Source organism: Watersipora subatra, chromosome 5 (genome assembly GCF_963576615.1).
Source record: "Watersipora subatra chromosome 5, tzWatSuba1.1, whole genome shotgun sequence".
NCBI classification, from domain to species: domain Eukaryota; kingdom Metazoa; phylum Bryozoa; class Gymnolaemata; order Cheilostomatida; family Watersiporidae; genus Watersipora; species Watersipora subatra.
In genome coordinates this window covers 54,607,455-54,629,304 of record NC_088712.1, presented here as the reverse complement: position 1 = coordinate 54,629,304, position 21,850 = coordinate 54,607,455, and the positions used below count along the sequence as shown (strand labels likewise).

The window sequence follows — 21,850 nt, the reverse complement described above, 5'->3', positions numbered from 1 at the left end:
CTTTTTCTCATGAGTTTGGCATGAACACTGATTGGCATTTCCGGCATCCAATCATCATTGAGCCTTACTTCCCTTGCTTATGAATTGTCCCATTAAATTGACAAAAATTCTCAGCAAATTGATATAAATGAAATAATTGCCTAAGAGTTCACGAGTGACACCAATATTTTAAAGGAAGGAGTGATCGTTTGCTATGTTCTTATCAGTACAAAAGATAAAACTTGCAATTACTGTTATGGGTGCGTTGCAGGTGGGCTACAAGTTATTTGTCGATTTTAAGCTACAGCAAACTGCTATGAAGGTTGAAGTACACCGGATGGACAGATGCAAATTTATTAATGATATTGCAAATGTAAACACTGTGACAGATGAAAGTCTAGTGTAAAGGAATTTTAGTATTCAGCTGCGCTTCATGGTTTCAGATGCGGTTTTGTCAGCCTTGGTTTAATAATTGCTATCAATTATTAAACAAATGTCGACAAACGTTTTAAAACATAATTGCGTTTGTTATGAGACAAACACAATTGTTTTAAAATCAATTATAAATTATGACAAAAAAACAAAGTCGATTAGAGATAAACTCCAAGTTACACTAGAATAGTGTAACTTGGAGTTGTCTCCCTTACACTAGAATAGTGTAAGGGAGACAACAAAACTTTTCCATAAAACGAAAATTAAAAAATATATACCTAGCATGTTCCAATTTAGCGTAAGCTATATGAGAAAAATGAGAAAGTAGAAATATCTAGACAAAATAATTTACAAAAAATTCCATCTCCACAGGCCTTGCAGCGTTGTCTCCATAGATATATATACCATAGGTATATATATATCTATGGTTGTCTCCCTCTCTCTCTATGCAAGGTAGTCCCTAGTTTTAACCTCGCAGAGCTTTTCTAATTTTGCCGCCAGTCACACAACCTTTGGATATTGCTCAAAAAAGTGTACCATTCTAAATTTATCTAATCAAGCTATCGAAATGTTCGTTTGCATGTAGCTAGAGATGTTATTTATACCTATGAGATGCGGTAGCTGATTATGATCATAGAGCACATGCCATTGTAGCTGCTTACTCATCAAATAATTGGCTGATGCTATGTTTAGGAGCACCTGTCATACATGACAAACATTTATTTCCCTATGTCAACATACATAAGGCTCAAGGTCCAAGATCATATTGTCTATAGCTACGCTACTAACCAATGATACTTTAATTGTTGCAATCTTATAAACTTTTTAACCACATGCTTAAATAAAACTGTAGAATTATAAAGCCATAAAGGTCTAAGTTTGCAACAACTATGTATGACAAAATATGATGAAAACAAAATACTACTAACCATATGTAGCTGCCTCCCATTACATGGCAGCATAACAATAGGGTACTCATAGTTTTATGAATTCAACAAACTGGTGTCAACATTAGCGCCAACCTTCTCCTATCATCTACTATATATAGAAGATCGCAATACTAACGTAGGTGCTGGTATGTCCTTCACCTCGACATTTGTGATTAATTACCAATAACAATCCTGCTCTTGTGCATAAGTGGGCTGTGCATCTTCACCTGATGCTAGTTAATAAGTGTGATAACTGAATGTGATTCATGAAACTAATAACCATGTTGATAATAAACCAGAGTGAGGCTGGTAAATGGGTCGACAGTTGAGCTGACACGTTCAGCAGGTACTCATCGGCTTCACAACTAATCAAGTGAAAATATCTATGAAAACAAGCTTTATTTACTTGTAATAAGCGTCTGTCCTTGAGTTGATTGACAAAAATCGATGCAATAAAAGATCAACGGAAATATAGCAATAGACCAAAGATAGATAGAAATTAGATCGATTAATCCTGTCAGGAAAATTCTACCCATGAAAAAATGTCGATGTAATCGTGCACGTCAGTAGCCATATGATCTCAAAGTAATAAATATGGCCGACAATTTGTAGACGCACGAGAATGTCATCTGTTGTCCCTACTGACCTTGATACACCATTCGCATGACCTCTACAGTTATTACTTTGATGTTCGTTAATGCACAGAATGAGATGTCATGGACTGGATTAAGAAATTATCAATCTTGTGAAGTGCCATGGCCGACTATCAAATATCTTAGCTTTATATTTTAGCCAAGATCGATATTTTGTAAGGTGAATCCAAATTTTGTCATGAACAGTAAATAAATACTGTCAATTCGAACTTTTAGATTATATGAGGATATTTGCGCATTTCAAACATACAAGACTGTTAAAGGCTGTTTAGACTATGAGTATGATGACTTGAAGCACTTTGGGTGAGCAAAAGGCGTCTTTCAAATGTGGAAAAGACTGTCTAGCATACATAAGACTCTAAAACTACCTACTACAATGAATTGCTAAGAACATAGCATTGACCTGTTGAAGCAGTAAAATCGCTCGATAGAACAGTTTACAACACAAAGAGTAGCGATTGTATTTGACTTCATTTATTATGAAGGTACATAGAGATTGCCTATTTAGGAAAGACACACATGATTTGTTCACTAGAAATTACATAGAGCGGTCACATAAGGTTTTCCAATAACAAATCTTCTATAGAACTTCGAAACACCCGGATAGTTGGTTCAGCAGCATAAAGAGCATCTTCCAAACACCAACTTGAATCACTCAAAATCGCTAGACAGCTCCGAGAATGTTCAACAACAAAGCATGCTTTCTAACTGAGCCAACATTTTCAGAGACACCTGTCTACAACTGCCACACGCCTCATTAGCATCTTTCTCAAATTGCCCAGACAAACCCAACAAGGATTTGGTTTGCTAGTAAGAATAAGCTGCAGCTGCTATACATGTCTAATCCTCATTTGATGAACTCATAAAACAGTCAATAATCATCCTCACTAACTCTTGCAAGCCAGCAACAGCTTGACCCAAATCGAATCACTTGTGAGACCTGACATGTGATAGGCTGCCCGATAGCATCACCCATTTTATCACCATATTTAATGAATAATCCATTGGACCCTAATCACAAGAAGAGCAAACTGCGTGACACATGCCTAACTATCATTGATCAACTTGCGAAAAGTATTGACAAACAATGTTTTGAATAACATGTTAGAGGTCAGCGCTTGGTGAGCTGAGGAAATGCTTAGTAAACAAGGTGCTAGTAAAAGTAGAGGGTACTGTATGAGCAGACTTGAGTTTTTTTATTGTACATCAAGGAGTTAATGGGTAAAAAGTTCAACTCAAGACTTTGATTGCCTTGTCTTTAAACCTCTGCTGGCATGACTTGTAAATCTTTTATGAGATGGCGTAACGTCATGCAGATATAGCCATAGCTAAGAAAATGTGGACCTTCTCCCTCCCTTCCTCCAATTGCTAAACAACAGGTGTAAAATTTCTTTAGACATGATTGTTATCACAAAACCTATACAGTCATTGAAACGGTAAAAAGTTTAACACAGAGCTAGCAGCTAAAACTGGCAGCTACCTAAAATCTGTGAGCAACAATAAGTTATACCAATATGATTTCTACTAAATAATCACGAATCAACTGGAAGAACCATTTGTACACACAATCTGAAGTCATTATTCAGCTGCGCTTCCCACCAGTATATTAAGATAGTATCGCAAAGATGTGCATGGGAATTACCAGCGAACAATGACTGATTAATTATAGGCTGTAACCTGAACCTATGCAGCAAGTAGCTACCCAAGCACTTGACCTAGCCTAAATCCAGTCAATTCTCCTAGAAAATATGGTCTTTACACACCCTCAGTGGCTCACAGGTGCATCGCCACAACTGCATGCGACATCAGCTCATACTCATTTCCATAGATTATGCATGTAAACTCTTTTCAAGGTCAAATTTAGCTGTTCCAAAGGTTCAACTTCTTTACCATTGTATTGCCTTTTGATAATCAAGTGTTTCAAGAAAAACCCAACCAATAAATGTGTAAACATAATCTCACACACCATGAGCAGAAATAGAAAAAGGATAGTGCATTGTTTTCTGTATTAATTTTCATGAACGCAAGAAGAAGCTTGATTTTATTAGATGGTATCACACGATGAGCTTAGAATTTTGCATACTTCTACAAAGCCTATGGTTTTCATACGACATTAGGAGGGGGAGGGCATTAGGAGGGCTTGTGAAATGCTTTCAGTCTAGTTATTTAACAATACGATAACATAAAAAATAAGAGAATTAATATATATAATTTTCTGAATAAGTGAAGTGTTACTTGAACCTGTCTCGATAGTATCACAAAATTTATTTGTTTGTCGACAACAAGCTAGGTACATAACTATGGTCATCGAGTACATTTGTTTGGCTTTCACACAGCTGTGGAATCCGTTAAAACACAGAAACAAACTTAACCAGCAAACTGGAGTTCACTTTTTCCCTACATGTTTTGCAACAAACCAGTTTGAAAAATCTTTTGAAATGACCACGGTATAATATATTTCATAGTAGAAAAAAATCTTAAGCTGCAGCTGTGTGAGTCAGAAGAGGTTTTACCTTTTGCAGAAAAGAGAGAGAGAATGAACACGAGGTCTAAATCCCAGTCAAAGCTCGATGTCCTAAATGATAAACGACGTCGAGAAGAAAACAGCGTTCGTTTGCAAATGGTATATCGATAATCAAAGGTGACCTAGGAGCAAACATTGACAAGCAGTGCAAAGCAGATGGCCACGCATGATCACCTCTGATAATAATAGTTTCCCCTTCAAGAGCTCTAATACTAAATCATTATCAGGGGGCATATTCACGATGCCCACAAGCGCTGATAGCGAACATAAGCTAGGCTTGTAATTACTCGCAAGTGTGGTTCTCAAGATTTCATAGGGTGGTATTCATGACAGCCCTAGCTTATAGCTCTCCTAGCTTGAACTCCTAACATCCTAGCTCATAACACAATTGAACAAAAAGAAATGACAGCGCACACTCAATTGAATATCACTGGTAAAGTGTATTGTATCAGGCAAGTGTCTGTGTGTCCCCAAAGGAATATGGAGAGAGATGATGTAATGAGTGGGCTAAGTTAAAAGTGATCAATATTGTTAGCTTTGTGATGTATCGTATAATTGCTATTTGGCTGTCTACTAACAAGAGACAGTGCATTAAGGAGTGTTTCATTTATATGTTGCTAAATGTTAGAGGAGGGAAAATTGTCTGATAGCAAGATAAAACAATGAGCAAATAGAATCGAGCTGACATATGAGAACATCCGTATCTGATCATAACTTATGTCACCAGACGAAAGAGCTGTGATAGCAATTATCACTCTTTGAGCAAATATCAATTCAAGATCAATGCTTGATCAATAATTACAGCATCCGGTTTCCAAATGCTAAAAAAGTTCCTCACCAGCCTACTGAACTTTCGTTATTAAACTTAACTTAGCTGCCTCTTTAGTAAAAAATGATTGCAATTATATCATGACTAACTGTTCATCGCTAATCACACAACTAGGAGTTGTTTTCTCTTCCACTCTAACCTGCTAAAATTTTTGTCATATGAGATCTGTGAGCTGGCTCATGTAAGAACAATCAACTTATCAAGTCTTCAATAGACTGATTATAAGGCTTGTTTGAACCAGGTTATAAAAATTATTCCATTTCAATTTTTCCAATTCCAATGTTCAGTGAATGGGTCTCAAAGGTTCCCAACGGTAAGAGGTACGACTTCAATCATTTCATATCGAACTACGAACACAGAAGTTTTAAATTACCTTAGAATTTCTGTTCCTTTTGCGTTGAGCCAATTCTAAGATCTGTAGCATTCCCATTGAAAATATACCTAAGCTATAATCGTCAAACAGCCATCAAGTGAGCAATAAAAGAAAGCTTTTAGTTACTCAATCAAATAGTACAGTAATCTCACAACAGTAGCAGGCGCTTATCTTATCCATATTGGCTTGCTAAAGCGTTAAAAAACCTAACAAATTACTTGGATATTGAAGGAAGGCTTTGGTGGCAAACATTGTGGTCATCACAGCTATTTTATGAATCAATAGAAAGTTCCCATGATATGAATCAGTTATAAACCACTTGAAGGTTTAACCATTCTGATTTTTAGATTATGGTGTGCTTGAGTTCCCATGTTTAGTGATTGCATGTGTGGTTGCTTGGCATGGTAAGTATTTACCCAGACATTTCTTAAATAACAGCCATCAAAACAAATCATATCCAGTTTTAATTTTGCTATTTTGTTATACTATGACTAACAAATATTTCAGCTCAGCTTCTCCTGTTCATTAGCAACGAACCGTTGAAAGCCAGTTTTTCTTCAATTTTATTAAATTTCTATGAAGGCCTTCGTTTTTTTTCAATTTCCACATTGGTTAATACAAGTTGTTCCATTACTGGCGCTAAATAATCCATTTCACCTGCCAACATTGGTGCTACCGAAGCATAGGGTGCTTTCGAATTTCATCAAGAGTACGCTTGACAGAATAGAATAAAAAATCTATTGTCGATAAGTACTTGTTTAGTCTTTTATGTATCCATAAACTTGGAGTTATCTCCTACCCGCCGTTTTACTCTATTGACAACGCGTGAATGAATACAATAAAACGGTTTCAGCATACAGTAGTATGCGAAATAGACAAGATCCTTTTGTTATAACATAAAGAAAGAACAAAAACAACTTCAATTCATTACAACCTGAAAAACATTGTGGAACAATTTGAAAATGTAAAAGGTCCTTGATTGTACCTTCGAGGAGAGCTAAAACTTTGTATATTTTAAATAACTTCAAAATTAATTTTAAACCCATCTCTGAATTTTGCCTGTTAATATTTTACAATAAAAGTTCACAGCGAGTAAACAAGTTTTGTTATAAATGATGGCTCAGAACATTACTGACGGTTGTTCGACAATTTTCTTCCTGAGAAAAATTAAAAAATTGAACACAAGTGTATATGATCGACCATGGTATATTATTTAATGACTATGGAGCGTTATTTAGTGACCATGGTGTGTTATTTACATGTGATACTTGATATGTGATATTTCTTGTGATTTCACAAAAAGACCAACTCATTAATTATATGTTAAAGAAATTTGTTTCTTTTAATTTCTTTTAAACTACAATTTTAAGAATGATTATCAGTATATGGCAACTTTTAAATATATTATTTATTATAAAACCAATAATGAAACCAGAAGATAAAAGCTGATAGTAGGAGTAAAGCCATGCACAAGCATAGGATATAAGCCTACATTCACCAAATTATAACATAAATTAAGATCCAATGTGAGTTATCCCCTCTCAATTCGTGAGAAAGCAACTACTAAATTTAAAGAAATTGTATTGAACAAGATCTAAGGAAGCTACAGATTATATGCAGTAATCACAGTAAATACAGCCTGGAACATTATAACTGTGACATTAAACGATTTCACCTTACGCACATCTGTATGAAACGAAGATAATTACACAATCGAAGAGTCAAGAGATGAGTTAGTGGAAGCCAGTAGTTATAGTATACTACTGAATTCTCACCTTTTGTGTGCTATGATACACATAGAAGTTGCATTATACAAATTTCATATTTGATTGGTTCAATTACCAGTGAGAGTTTCCGTCAACAATTCCGAAAAGAATGTTGTTTTTTAATAAGCGGTCAATTTTTTGCAGGCATCTCATCTAGACAGAACTGTGATTACCGCACACTATCATGTGGTTAAGCCCTAATGATTGCAGCAACCAGTAGGGTTCTTACCGATGTGACATATTTCCTGTTCTAAAATAGTAGTCAAAATTAGGTCATCGTTCAAAGTTAATCTTCGAAAGAAGTTATCTATTGTCCTCCATGAAGTCTGCCTAACAAGCTTTAAAAATAGTTTTTAATTAATATTTGTGGATTATTTGAGTGCGGAATTCTATAGTCCAAGACAATATCCTATGTAAATTTACCACAGTGACACTAACTATTCAAAGTGGATGTCTGTGTCCACTTTAATAATATCGAGTTAACTCAAGAATTTATCTTGCTTAGTAAGTCACAAATTACCAAATATATGTTTCTCTGAGTTCATGGGCCATGTTTTTCAATTTCCACATCGGTTAATACAAGTTGTTCCATTTCTGGAGCTAAATAATCCATTTCACCTGCCAACATTGATGCAACCGAAGCATAGGGTGTTTTCGAATTTCATCAAGAGCACGCTTGACAGAATAAAAAAATCTATTGTCGATAAGTACTTATTCAGTGCTTTTATGGATCCATAAACTTAGAGTTATCCTCTAAACGCGATCTACTTAATTGACAACACGTGAATTCATAAAATAAAATGCTTTCAGCATACAGTATTATGCGAAATAAACAAGATCCTTTTGTTAGATAATGAAAATTGACATTTACAACATTGTTACTCATTGTGAATTTAGTCAATAGTCATAAATTATATATTAAATTAATCCTCATTTTGTCCCGATTTCAAATATTTAAACCAAATATCTGTAAAATAATGTCTCTGAATGATTATGTGAGCTAAGTTCTAAACATTTCCTCTTTTAATGGTTGAAGATAATAATCTGTACAGATATGATCACATCACATACACTTTTATTTGCTTATTTCAAGTCATATCCATGTATATAGCTGGTAATAAGCTAATACAAATGTTGTCAATTAGCATAAAAACATTAAACTAGCTATAAAGAACTTGGGTCAAGGCTTTTAATGATGCATCATCATGCATGCGCTTATCCTCTGCCAATAAACCCAACTCGGCTATCGTGCACCCTTGGTAATAACAACAAACGCACAAACTATCGTAATTCTCCGGCTACGCTTCTGTGATGCGGTAATCCGCAAGTTTTCGTTAACTGTAGGATGGAAGTGGCAAAAACTCACAAGTCAAGCGAGTTTTGCTGATCGCAAAGTTTTATCGAATGTTTCATGCACGCGAAAGATGGAAACTGCACTAGCTAATGGTTCATAAAAAATGCAGCGCAAGCTATTCCAGTTTAAGCATTTCTCACACTTGGGTCATTCCTATATTGAATGAGCACTGCTAAATAAGACAGGAGTGCGCTACTATAACCTCTGTCGTAGAATTGCTTTTCTTTCTAACAAAGCATCCGTGTTAATCCGCATACCGCGATTGTACTTTGAAACACCTATCACTAAGTAACTCAACGTGTGCCCAACTCCAAATTTGCATCATTCGCACTTTGGAAGCAAAGTGTGAGTACATGATAGAAATCACCTACCTTAAACATAACACCTGCCATACAAACCTTATACATAATATACATGCCTACCTTATACTACCTCACACCTAGCTTATACATAAGGAACTTGAAAGCACCAAAAAACTTACAGCAAGCGCAAACAAAGTGATACCAATTATTCTGTCTACATGCCAGTGCAGCATTAGATGACAACTCCCTGAAATGGCTTGGTCAACGAAACAAGGCTCAACAATAGATGTCACACATGTGCTTGCATTACCAAAACTTTCATGCCAACTAAGAAAGTGGAGAGCATCAATTTCTTCAAGTATCAATTCAACGTGGCTGGTCGAGGATAAGATTAAACTACTAAGTCTGCAAGATCTAGAATACGTATTTGTCAAACTTATTGTATTGACCTTGATGTCTAGTTCTAGACATCAAGGTCTAGCTCTGCTAAGAGTTCACCTAAAGAGAGCTTTTGTATTCATTGTTCCCGTAAGTGCAAATAGTTAAAGTAGAATGCTTCGGCACTTGCAGGACTTCAAATGCCATGCCATGTTATTAGTTTCTATTGAAAGTACTCAGAAACAAGCCGAGTTTTAGTTTCAATTCGAAGAATAAATGATCTCCTTATTGCAATCTATGATAAATTAAGTTTAGTGTTATCACTATTTGTGAATAAATTTGTGCTAGGCATGGCTTCAAGTAGTAAATCATGTAGGCCCTGAGTCGGTGCAGACACTATTGCAAGGTTTGCTATAAGGTTGTGTGCACATGAAGAATGTCAATCTCAAATTCTTTTGTGGGCATAAAGTTTACAAAGCCTCAAGTGATTTTAGAAAATACAATATATCACAAAATTTACAATTTTGGCAAAAAGATTTTTTAAAAAGTAGCACGTAACTTGTAACACAAAATAATTACATTATATGTGATTATATTTGAAGTTATCTCCTCTTTAAAAAACCAAAAAATATTCTAATTAAAACAATATTTTTAAAGGTTTTTAAAAGACAAGAAGTATTGCAATTCTTCACAACATTAAGTAGATATACTTGCAAACGCAAAGATTTTGGTATCCTATTGTCTATTTATTTCTGGAATTTGAACTTGTGGAACAAATTTTATGAAATCAGTTACAAGTATTCTTACTGGTTCTCAAATATTGACAAGGGACTGTGAAATGTTCATAGTCCCATACAGTCCAGCTTGTCAATGTTATGTAAAGGTATAAACACACTAGGCGATATTTAGAGCGATATCGCGCTGCGTGGCGCTAATCTGCGCTAGAATTCACCCAGCGTGCTCATCCAGAGCGATAACGTTAGACTTTCTCTGCACAACTTTATCGCTAGCGAGATGCATTTCGATTGGTTGGATTTTACCAGAATGCAATTTTATGGCGGGTAATTATTTCTTATCGATGTTCACCAACGTACAGCAGCGACAATTTGCTATTTTGTTAATATTGAAACATCTTCAGAACGAGCACTGAGTTGTTCCTAAATTTAATAATAGCACTCCCAGTCATGTGCATCATAACAAACAAAAATTACAAAAAATCTAAGTTGAAAACCAACATTTGGAGTCAATCGTTGCGTAGGTTGACCATCTTGAGAACGGTAAATATTTAATACATTAGGCCTAAATATAAAAAAACCACTACAAAATAAAATATGTATAAAAATTGTGAAAAACATTACAGTTAAAATGCAATAATCGTTTTTCTTATGTCTCCTTGTAGTGTAGGCAGTGTACAATCCGTGAAAGTGAGATAGGTTTAATAACAAATGCGTAAGTTGTTTACGTTGTCGCCTAGACGGCGCCGTATTGACTGACCTAAATTTATTAACAACTCCGAAGAAACTAATGACACGGAATTTTATTGGCAATTTGTGGGCGTGCCCATTATATCGCTTGCTAGTGAATCGCTCAAGTGTGTTTATGAACACGCTAGCGATATCTCCGCCCTCCTCATGACGCTCGCGATAAAATCGCCTAGTGTGTTTATACCTTTAGTGTTCAGAATGAAACAAGTTGTAATGATCAATATTTTAGCTTAGTTTCAAGTGGTCACTTTGGTATCGCAAAATTTTTTTCTACTTCAAAAATAATCTTATAAGTTTTTCATCACATTGGTAGTTTGCAAAGTGATTGCATCTCATTAAGTATTACTCACATGTAGCTCTAGAACCATTCCAATTTAGTTTCACAATTAATTATATTAATTGTGTAACAATGAATATAATTAATTAGAGAAATATCTACTTAATAGTATTTAATACACATCAGAGTTTACTAATAAAATAAATATATCTAAAACTACAGAGTAAGTTATCATCAAATGTATTATAATTATATGGAAAGAAAAAATGAAAACTGTAGCGTCTATTAAAGTAATGTTTTAAAGTCAAGTGACAAAAAAACATTAAAATGTAAAAAAACACACTGGGTGCTTCCTACAGAATTTGGATGTACAAAGTGTTACTGATATGAGTAAACAGTTACGACCTAATTTCAGGTAACCACATGTGTGTCATGACCTAACTCCAGGTCATGACTCCTAACTCCTGTGTATGGGTGACCCCAAGTAATGTATATCACCTAAAATAGCAAAATGAGAATATTTTTAAAGAAAATTTCAAAAGTTAACTTATATGTTATTTCTTAGAAGCCTACAGAAGATTTATGCATAAGCCATGATTTGATAAACATCCTCTTATGGTTTTGTGACTCAGCTTCGTTCACCTTCGCTTAGCACTGTCCATGAGAAAAGTCACAATCGAATATCTAATGGTAGTAAAAGCTACAACTTTAGGTCAATAACATGCAATAAAACACTAAAAGCTGGTTCACATAATATACGTATGTCAACTTAAATCCCACAATACATCTGTGATCGTGTGATAACATTGTTTAAACCCATCTGTGTTTGCATCAGCGAAATGTCTGCAGCAGATCTCGTTATACAATATGGTTGCTGAAGTGATGAAATACTAGCCTGGCAGCAAATATCATGAAATAAAATATAAATGAAGCAATCCTCGATAGCCAATCACTATTGTCGAAGTGGTGCACATTGCACAGGCTGTCATGGAATAGTTGTGAACTATTGAGAAAGTCTGACAGCTGCAAACTTTCACGCAGAGTCCCTATTCAATAGGGACTCTGCGTAAAAATTTGCAGCTGTCAAACTTAAACTGTGCGCCTTAAACCAATGGCATCATTGATGCAATAAGGCCTATTGCCTCAATGATGCCATTGGTTTAAGGCGTACAATGTCAACAAATAATCGCCGAGAGGACAACTCATGTACACGACGAAATAGTGTGAACCATCCTTTACAAAACTCATACAAACTTCAACCTTCCTACCAACAAGTTCTTTAAAGTTGTTATAATTATTTGTATTTACTATTTATTCATTATTACAGATTAATTATGATAGATTGAGGGCAAGAAAAACCATAAGAAAATATTCAATCTAATTGGTATCGGTGTAGACTTACTGCGTCATCATCTACGAGGTTGACCTGTGAGGAGAGGTTTTGGAATGACGTAGTCACCAATGACATGGCCACTCTCTCTTTCTACAAAAATAAATTCTAAACTAAACAACGAGAAAGAACTTTGTTTTAAGCGCATCAAGACAATATCGTACAATATGTAAACAAAACAAGAATATATTCGCTATTTTTGGAATGCATAGTGACAAAGTCACATATCTAAAACCAAAGCTAAAATGTATCAAAAAACATCACAGTTGCATGATAGTTCTATCATAAAACAGCAATAATAACTAGCTCAATTCGATAGAAAAGTCATGAAAATTGTCAAATTAATTTTATTATAATCGAGCAAAACTGTAGTTGAAGCAAAATCTTGTCCTTAAGAGTTATTAAGAGGTTTAAAATATTGAATATTTAATAACAGTTTGCTATGGAATACAAGCATCGAGTACGTAACAGCGCGCAATAAATATATGAATGTCTTTGGAGTTATCTTCTTTTCAAGAACTAGCATAAAAGGTTCTTGTCCCCAAATCTTTTCCCTAATCAAAATTTGATGTCTACAGAAGCACTTTGGCAAATTTATAGTAAAAGCGATCAATAAAAATTAGCAAAGATCGAGTCTTGCTTATAGTATGCCACTTCGTTCAAAATGTTCATGACTTAACAGAGATGTACATTGCAGAACTGAAAACAAACAAATATAAGTGTATGACACAAACAGTTATGCATCCCATGCCAGGAAAGCTTCCCATAAACTGAATGTAAGTTCTCATTCATCACACGTGTGGAGCCCGTTTTATTGTAAGAAAATAAAAACATGATTTAATGGTTTTTGCAAATGAAAAGCTAAAAAAAACCATTACTTGTTCATCGGAATCCATAAAAAAATTTTTGTCCAGTGAAGTATTCAGACAACAATGTCGAGTGAAAAACTTCAGACAACAAAAGGAAGTTTGTTTTGATACCTACTTTTTTCAATGACTCAATGAACATCCATTTAGACCCATTAAAAAAAATTTGAATTAGCTGATGTATTTAGCAATTTAATGAATCTTCAAGCAGCTTATGGGAAAACTCCCTTGAATATTTCAGTGGGAAACTTCTTAACTTTGTTGCTTAAAACCTAAAAATGTTATCTTTGCAAACATAATAAATCCTTCTACGCACTCATCCTAATGTCTTGAGACTAAAACAGTATATAATTTAGAAGCATGTAAGCAATTTGTGTCAAGGATAAACGTCAAAAAGCACTATACTTATGTTTAGACATGCCGCCATATTTCATTACAGCATGAGAATGTTAGACATCACAGGAGCATTGTTAGTACACCGACTTAGCTCTGGAGTCACAACCTACGAGTTATTCACTGAAGTGGTGCCTGGGTGCAACTGTCTTCATCTTTCAGAAAACACCCTTCAATTTAGTGCTAGGCGTGTTACCTTTTGATGTTGCCTTGATTAATTATATCATTAAACCTCTTTGGTCTAACATATCCCCACCGGCTTACATTTAGTATACGATCAGCTAAGGTAAACTACAACCTTCTGATAGCGGAAAACTGTTTTGCTGTTGCTCAATTCACATTAATATAATTATTGCAAATCATTTGTATCTCATGTTACAATTCATCATAATTTTATTCGTCTAGTATCTTTGCTTTTAGCGACAAGGAACACATATCTGTATACTGTAGTACCTACTAAATTCGCACAATTATATCACAATTAATAATTTTTTTGCAGAACTTCAGTTGACTAAGGAAACTGCAGAAAATTCTTTGTTCTCGTATACGTCAAAAGTGCAGCACTAACTTTCAAGTGAGCAACGCCCTTGAGCGGTGCCATGCAAGCCCCTTTCTTGTTTACCTGAACAAGGACAGGTGCCCTTCACAGTTGTAAAATATTGGTATCTCCCAAGAAACACTAAATCTCTTCAATCTCTTCCTCTAATAATCCTTTTTGGTTGGCAAATTTACTTTTTGGATATTGCCAGCCTAACTTCTTTCCTTCATCTTTCATACCAGTTTCCCCTCCAGTCTACAACCCCTTCACCCCTGTTCACACCTGTTCTCTTTCACCCCTTCACACTACACCTCTTCTCCTTCACCTCTCCTAACTACACCTCTTCTCCTTCACCCCTCCTAACTACACCTCTTCTCTTTCATTCCTCCTAACTACACCTCTTTTCTTTCACCCCCCTTAACTACACCTCTTCTCCTTCAACCCTCATTACACCTCTTCTCTTTCACCCCTCACTACACCTCTTCTCATGAAAATGTTAACTACTCTATATTATAGCAATAATAACTTCATTATGATTGAATCTGTCATGAGCAACTTTCGATTTGTCCCCTCTCTCCTCTACTGAAATGTTGAGAACTGCCTATTTCATTCGCTGAGTACACAAGACTTCATATAGTGAATGCAGTGAACAGTTGGGTTGTTTTCATAATTTTAGTGCAGCATTAAACGAAAGATTTTATATCTAGACAAGTCTTATAAAAACAATACTATATTAAACTTCACTAACTTTTGAATTAATGCAATAGTGATATAATTTTGTTCGTTTGTTAGACAGCAGCACACAATATACTTGAATGACAACATCCTCGTGTTCTTGCGACTGATATTAGACTATTTGACACAAAATTCTTTAAAAGCTCTGAAAATAAAATGGCGTAATGATAATGCATTTCTCTGTTTCAAATTTTTCAAGTAATCGCTCAACTACATCTATAATGACAAGACTTCTCGCTTGTCATTAACTGGCATCTCAGAAACATTTAGGCCAAATGATAGTAGATCGTTTTATGAGGAAATTACAGAAACTATTCTTGTTTATCAAATTAAAGCTGTCTCCTGTTATGATTTTCGTGAAATGGATAGACTCAAAAGCTGTCATGCCTCCTTTAAGGGCCCTCCACTGTCAAGTAGTTGATGCTAAGGTTGATCTCATTGATAGACTATTCAATCGCACAGTAATAAGATAGAGCATCATAGGAGTAGTAATATGCTGATCAGATATGGCAAAAGTTTATAAGTATAGGAGCTTTGAAAGAAACCTTTAACTCGGCTTTGAAGTTTTAAAGTTCATAAGCACCATTAACATTAATATAACATCAGATATACTGTGTACCATTAGTCATTTTATATGAAAATCCAGGTTACTTGAACTACGACCCTTCATGATGATTTTACTAGTCTGAATGAAACAAGAATGCTCGAATTTTTTAGCGGGACACTTTACTCTACAGCAGGGGTTCCCAACCAGAGAGGAATTTCCTCCTAGGGCAGAATTTTGAATATACAAGGGGGAACAGAGAGGTGTCTGATTTGGTAAATTTTTAAATTATGTCCTGCAGTGCCGTGTGAGTTTGGGTTTCACCATTTAACATTTTGGTTTTATCTATAACACTAGTTGCTAATAATGAGCTACTAGTCAGAACCAAGATATATGTGAACACAACCATCCAGATTTTGATTGGATAGTAAGTTAACCTAGTCATAAACCAAATCACCGCCATGCCAAAGGTTATGCATTGTTGTGTGTTGTATGCATGCTGTATAAAAATTAATAATATGTTATGTTTAGATATGTACAATAAAATGGGATTCTAATTTGCCTCGATTGTTTTTAGTCATGTCAGTTAAAAGTGCGTGGGGAATCAAATTTGTGAAAAGGCATAAGAGGGAACTCCAAATTGGGAACCCCTGCTGTACATCTATTATTATTTAGCATGGAATAGTAATACTAACTTTTGTACTAACCTCACAATGCCACATTCTCTACTCTCACACGGATTAAAGAATAGACAACCGACCCGAATACTTATAATAGGGCCTATGCTTATTATAGAACTTTGCCATTCGTTGACCAAACAATTGACTAACCATTTTTTACGTAATTACTTCTAGCTATGAGGCACTAAATGGTGTTCTTTTTCATTCATGCCAACATTATAAAAAGTACAAACTTTTGTCATAATTTTAATGTTTGTTTAAATCAATATTCTAAAAATAAACAGCTTGGTTTGAGGTCATAGGTCAGAGATTAATTTACTACCTCCAACTTAATCCTTAATACCCATGAGAGTAGAGAGTTTGTCATACGACTGCATTTTCAGAACAATTTAAGTTTCTGATCCAACCAAATTGACAAAGCATCCAAGTTGAATAGCTAGTACTAACTAAATACAAGAATGAATCTTACTGGCGAATGATCTGTTGAACTACCACCTCTGTTTTAATGTAGCGAATGAACTTTTTGAAAACATTATCAATCTAATTTTACTTTGCTTTTCTCAAATTCTATTTCCCCATTAACTCCTGCGATTCACTCTACAGAAGTTCCTAGTTACTGACCTGGTAAAGAAAATGGTGAATAGGTCACTCCATCATGTTTTAGCAAAAAAGGCGAGACTTCAAATGTTAATTGCTCAACAAAGCATCAAAGTGGAATAGCTATTACAACCAAGCGAACTCACTACAATCCCTACTTTTTGCAACAACAAATATACCTGCAAGCAGTTATAATTTCCTTGTTTATAGGTTGCCTATTTTGTCTATTTAGCAACACCTTCCATTTTTAACAACTAACCGGGTGTCAAAGCGCGAATCAAAGGAAAGGAAGTCTTGCTCCGCAACATATACTTATACAAGGAGATGTATATCAGTACTTTGTATATAGTAAATCACTTTGCCTGCGGCAGAGTAAAACACTTTCACATTCTCAGTGCAGCAGCGCACAGTTACAGGTGGGAATGGCTACCACCCCCTAACATACACATCCTTAACCTTCAGAGCTAACTAACCTAGCAATGACAACTAAACTTCAACACCAAGTAACATGCGGTTATATCTTAGCATGATTTATGTGTCTTAGTAGAGCCATTTTCTACTGTTATGGCTCACATGAAGTACATTAATAATATGTTTATACTAACTGCACATCTGCTAGATATGGCACATACAACTAGCTAGACCCACCTTGTGGTAGTAATGCTCATGTTATAAATAAACTTACTTGACTGCAGCGTCTTCTCCTCACTCGAAAGTTGGCCTGAAAAGATAATAACTTGTATAAGAATAAAAGCAAACATGTACAATCTGGAAAGATATTCCTACTAACAATTATATAAGGTGTATATATTAATAAAATGGCTGACCTTCTCATGATTACTAAGAAAAGAAATTAGCAGAAGAAAGGCTGTCTAGTTAGCGGCGTTGGATAGCTACAATAATACGCAAAGCATTCTCCCATAATTTCAATGTCCGTTATTTACTACCTCTCTTTTAATGGATTCGACGGAGCATGCAATGATTGGTGTGTCAGCTATTGACGCGAGAATGCCTATTGTCATGCGTGCGTTTATGAAATATAAGCACAAAAACGGCTCATGTTGCCCAAGTGCTTGTAAATATTACAGAAGCTATTCCAACGCTATGCAGAGAATGTAAAGTTTTTATAAATAATCTCGGAGCGTTCAAGTTCTCAGCGCATCTCTCAGGTATCCGAGAGGATGTCCGCTCTATGGAATTGCAGAATTGCTATTATAACAGTGAATGGAATGTTACTTTATTGTGTTAATCAGAGTCTACAATAAAATGTGTTTTACTTGCCAATAATAATCAACCAACGATAATCATGCATCATTACTCATTAGTAATAGTAATCAACTAGTAATTATTGATACATTATATTAATTACTAAAATACGTGATAAACACCGCTATATTTAGTAGTTGGGAATTGTCTGTCTTGGTGTAGTAACATCCTGACTACGTATTCTAAACCATCGCACGCAAATAACTTCCCTGTAAACAATGATGTCCCTTTGAACCCAATAATACCATCAGCCTTTTTAGCTAATAACTGCTTACTACAACAAAATTAAAATAATGAAATTTTTCTTTAACGCAACGCAAATCTAAGGGAATGGAAAAAGGTTATTGTACAAAAAAATAGAGGGAAAATAATCACATGAAGTGAAAATAATCATATAAAATGAAACTAACAACATAAAGTGAAACTAACCACATCAGGTGAGAACAAGCATTTCTATTGTTGATTTGCACAGAATCCTTAGAACGGCATCCGAAACTTTTCATGGTTAACATCGTGTGAAACCTAACCTCGTAAAACTTTTTTGGTTGACATCGCGTGAAACCCAACCACGTAAAACCTTTCTTGGTTGACATCATGTGAAACCCAACCACGTAAACTTTTCACACATTGCTGAGTGTGGTACTTGTCAATGTCAAACATTGCAGATGTTTGCACAATAGAACTAGCATAAGTAGAGACAATCGTGGCAGGTGCTAGCGAGTGGTTCATAAAGCAATCCTGATTGATGGGCTTACCAATTAGCAACAGAAAACAATGCTAGAGGCTCATGAATGAGTCACAAAAACCTGCCAAACCACCTTAAAAAGTTTATGACTCATTCAGGCTACTACCAGATTCCCTAAGCGTAGAGGGTACCCATAGGGGTAGGCTATTATTTTTCAATCGGGTACTCTTCACAATTTTAGGAGAAAAACTGTAGTTTTTGTCTTGATTGGGTCACACAATGGTACACAATAACCAGGTTGAAATAGGGTTGATTGACAGAAAAAAACGTATGGATGCATTATTAAAAGCCCTGACCTGAGATCTCGATAGGCATTTAAACTCTTTTTAGGCTAAAATAAACGATGCAAACAAATAAATTTGATGAAATGTTTTATTGGATTTATTCGGTGGTCTTCGGTAGAATAATTGTCATGTCAGTCGCGCGTCTGGAAGCAGCACAAAGAAGATAACTCCGAGTTGATGAGTATGCGTAAGACTAAACGAATGCTTATTGCATGATTCTATTATAAACGCCAGTACCATGGCAGTCCGGTGCTCCATGAGAGTTGAAAGTCACAAATACAAGTTCCGTTAAAAGGAAATGTTTTTCCTAATAGTCGCTTAGGACAGACGGATGGACATAGCTCCTATTACAAGAAATATTTTCCCGACATTTTGCAACGCCTTCCAGTTTAGGTTACGCTTCGGAAAACTGAAAGTCCTCTAGGACATGTTTAAAAATGTTCATATGTAGAACTAATGGAGAAACGGATGGCAAATTACCATTGATAAATCTCACATGATAACAGTTATCTTATGCGAACAATACACTCTAAAAAGCGTTATCTGTCAACAACACTTGTGATTTTAAAATGAGCATGCAGTCAATTCATATCAGGATACAAATGCACGAGGATTTAAGATAACCTGATAACATAGTTAAATAATTATACTTGAGTGTTTTAACTGAGTACCTCAGTGTTAGTTGATAACTAACAACTTGTTAAAAGATACGGTAAGAGACTGCACCTATCTGTTTACAATATGGTATACACAGAAATAGCCAACTCACAAATAAAGGCACGCAAAAAACGCGTTAGCAACTGTCGACATTTTCGTCATGAGTATCAGATTTAGTTGAATGAGTTACGACTTTGCCTGATGGTGTAGAAATCTGATATGATTGGATAACAATACTGATATACAACTGTTGTAATACACTAACGCCAAATTGCGTTCAAATATAGCATCAACAATAGATGGAGTGTAATTAGGCTGCGTTGTATATACAGACTACGAAGGGAGTGTATGCACAATTAAGTTCTAGTTTGCATACGTGCATCCGGTTTATCTGGTGCAGTATCTGAACTACCACATTTAGGAGTATCACTTCTTTAAACTCCGTTTTCAACAGTTTCCAGCAAAAAAGTCTGACATTAGGCCAGCGCTTTCTTGTTCGTTTTCATGGCTAAAACCCCAACGACTGACGAATGCAATCTTGCACCCCCTTGTTTTTAATGAAATAAATGAGGCTCAAAACAACGAAAAACAAACAGTCATTCCAAATAGATAAAACTATTCTAAGAAGAGTCTAGTGTTTTCACACACCAGCAATACGTAAAAAAACAACTCACTCTATGATCTTTGACTTTTTTACTGTATCTTCTCTGCTTTTATCTGATTGAAACGCGGTTCCTTGTGGGTAAGTGAAATGCCGCAGATCATTTTCAGGATTTATGGCGTTATGGTATTTATTTTTGATATATTGGATATATGAAAATCTGGATTCACATAGGCAAGTTGTTGCATTGACAAATACCCTTTCTTTGTTTTAAAGATTGATTTCTGAATGGTTCACGATTCAAAAGCAGCTGGCACCCCTTTGGGGCGAGAGCACACCCAATGGGAATTTACCCATGGGATTATTCCCAATTTACTTAAGAATAATCCCAAGTAAATTGATGAACCATCTCGTAATAGCTTAGATTCAATTTAAAACACAGCTTTAGGTGTTACATTGTAGGCATGATGGAAAGTTAACTTACAAATATGATTTACGTTATGTCAAATGTCTATCTAAGAGCACAGATTTCCTGAGCGCTTTTATATTACATTCCCTGTTCATAGAATCGCATGTGTAAAAAGTAAATAGGGAGTCACACATACAGTACTTGCGGTAAGCCTTGTTAAGACGAAGCAGTCCATTTTGGTCACTTAACTAATAGTGTATTAAAACTGTTTTTGCAATTAGACTATATTCCTTTGAGACTATTTTGATTTGTTAATAAATAACTCTTAAAATGAAAAAGGTGATATGATTGGCTAGTTCAAATGAATGTGGTAGCTCAGAATCAAATGTAAACAAATTGTTCATGTGATAACAAAGATCGCCTACCAACTTTGACTACAAAACCTATACCTGCGAAAGACTTTGAGTACGCTATAGATACAACAAACAACCTTGTCTATAAGAACTTATTGGGCTTTGACATTGATTTGGTTTTGTTGAAAAAATTGACTTCCAGCAGTTTTTTTACTACAAAAGCTCACTGAAGAGGCTGAAGAAGTACTCTGATTTCTTACTTCTGCATCCTTCAAGAGTGAGAGAGAAGACAACAATGAACCGTAAAGAACCGCGTAAAATAATGATCAATAGTTATAGTCTTTATTATAATAGAAGCCAGGTCCATCCGTCGGAAGCCACGGTGAGATGTCAGGAGAAACTAATGTCTCAAGTGGGAATCGGACTAAGATATTCGACTTAACAGCCAGACACTATCTGTGCCCACTTGACCACCTTGTTGCGAGTCAGAATAATGGTGCATATAGCTGTCC

At 35.3% G+C, this 21,850-nt stretch overlaps 1 protein-coding gene and 1 long non-coding RNA gene across 2 annotated transcripts in view; both read right to left on the bottom strand.

The window, feature by feature from the left end:
* Positions 1–20,158, bottom strand: part of LOC137396214 (disheveled-associated activator of morphogenesis 2-like) — a 76,559-nt gene extending 56,401 nt beyond the window's left edge. The window contains exons 1-3 of the mRNA XM_068082395.1: positions 20,088–20,158; positions 17,709–17,744; positions 12,683–12,763 (exon numbers count right to left, since the gene is read on the bottom strand). Of these exons, the coding sequence (XP_067938496.1) occupies positions 12,683–12,748 (66 nt within the window). The 5' untranslated portion in view covers positions 12,749–12,763; positions 17,709–17,744; positions 20,088–20,158. The remainder of the gene's footprint in view (positions 1–12,682; positions 12,764–17,708; positions 17,745–20,087) is intronic.
* On the bottom strand, positions 3,171–4,672 carry LOC137396220 (uncharacterized). Its single transcript, XR_010978496.1, has 2 exons — positions 4,507–4,672; positions 3,171–3,361 (listed from the first exon to the last, which is right to left on the bottom strand). It is a non-coding gene; the product is annotated as an uncharacterized lncRNA (long non-coding RNA).
* Positions 20,159–21,850: the final 1,692 nt, after the last annotated feature.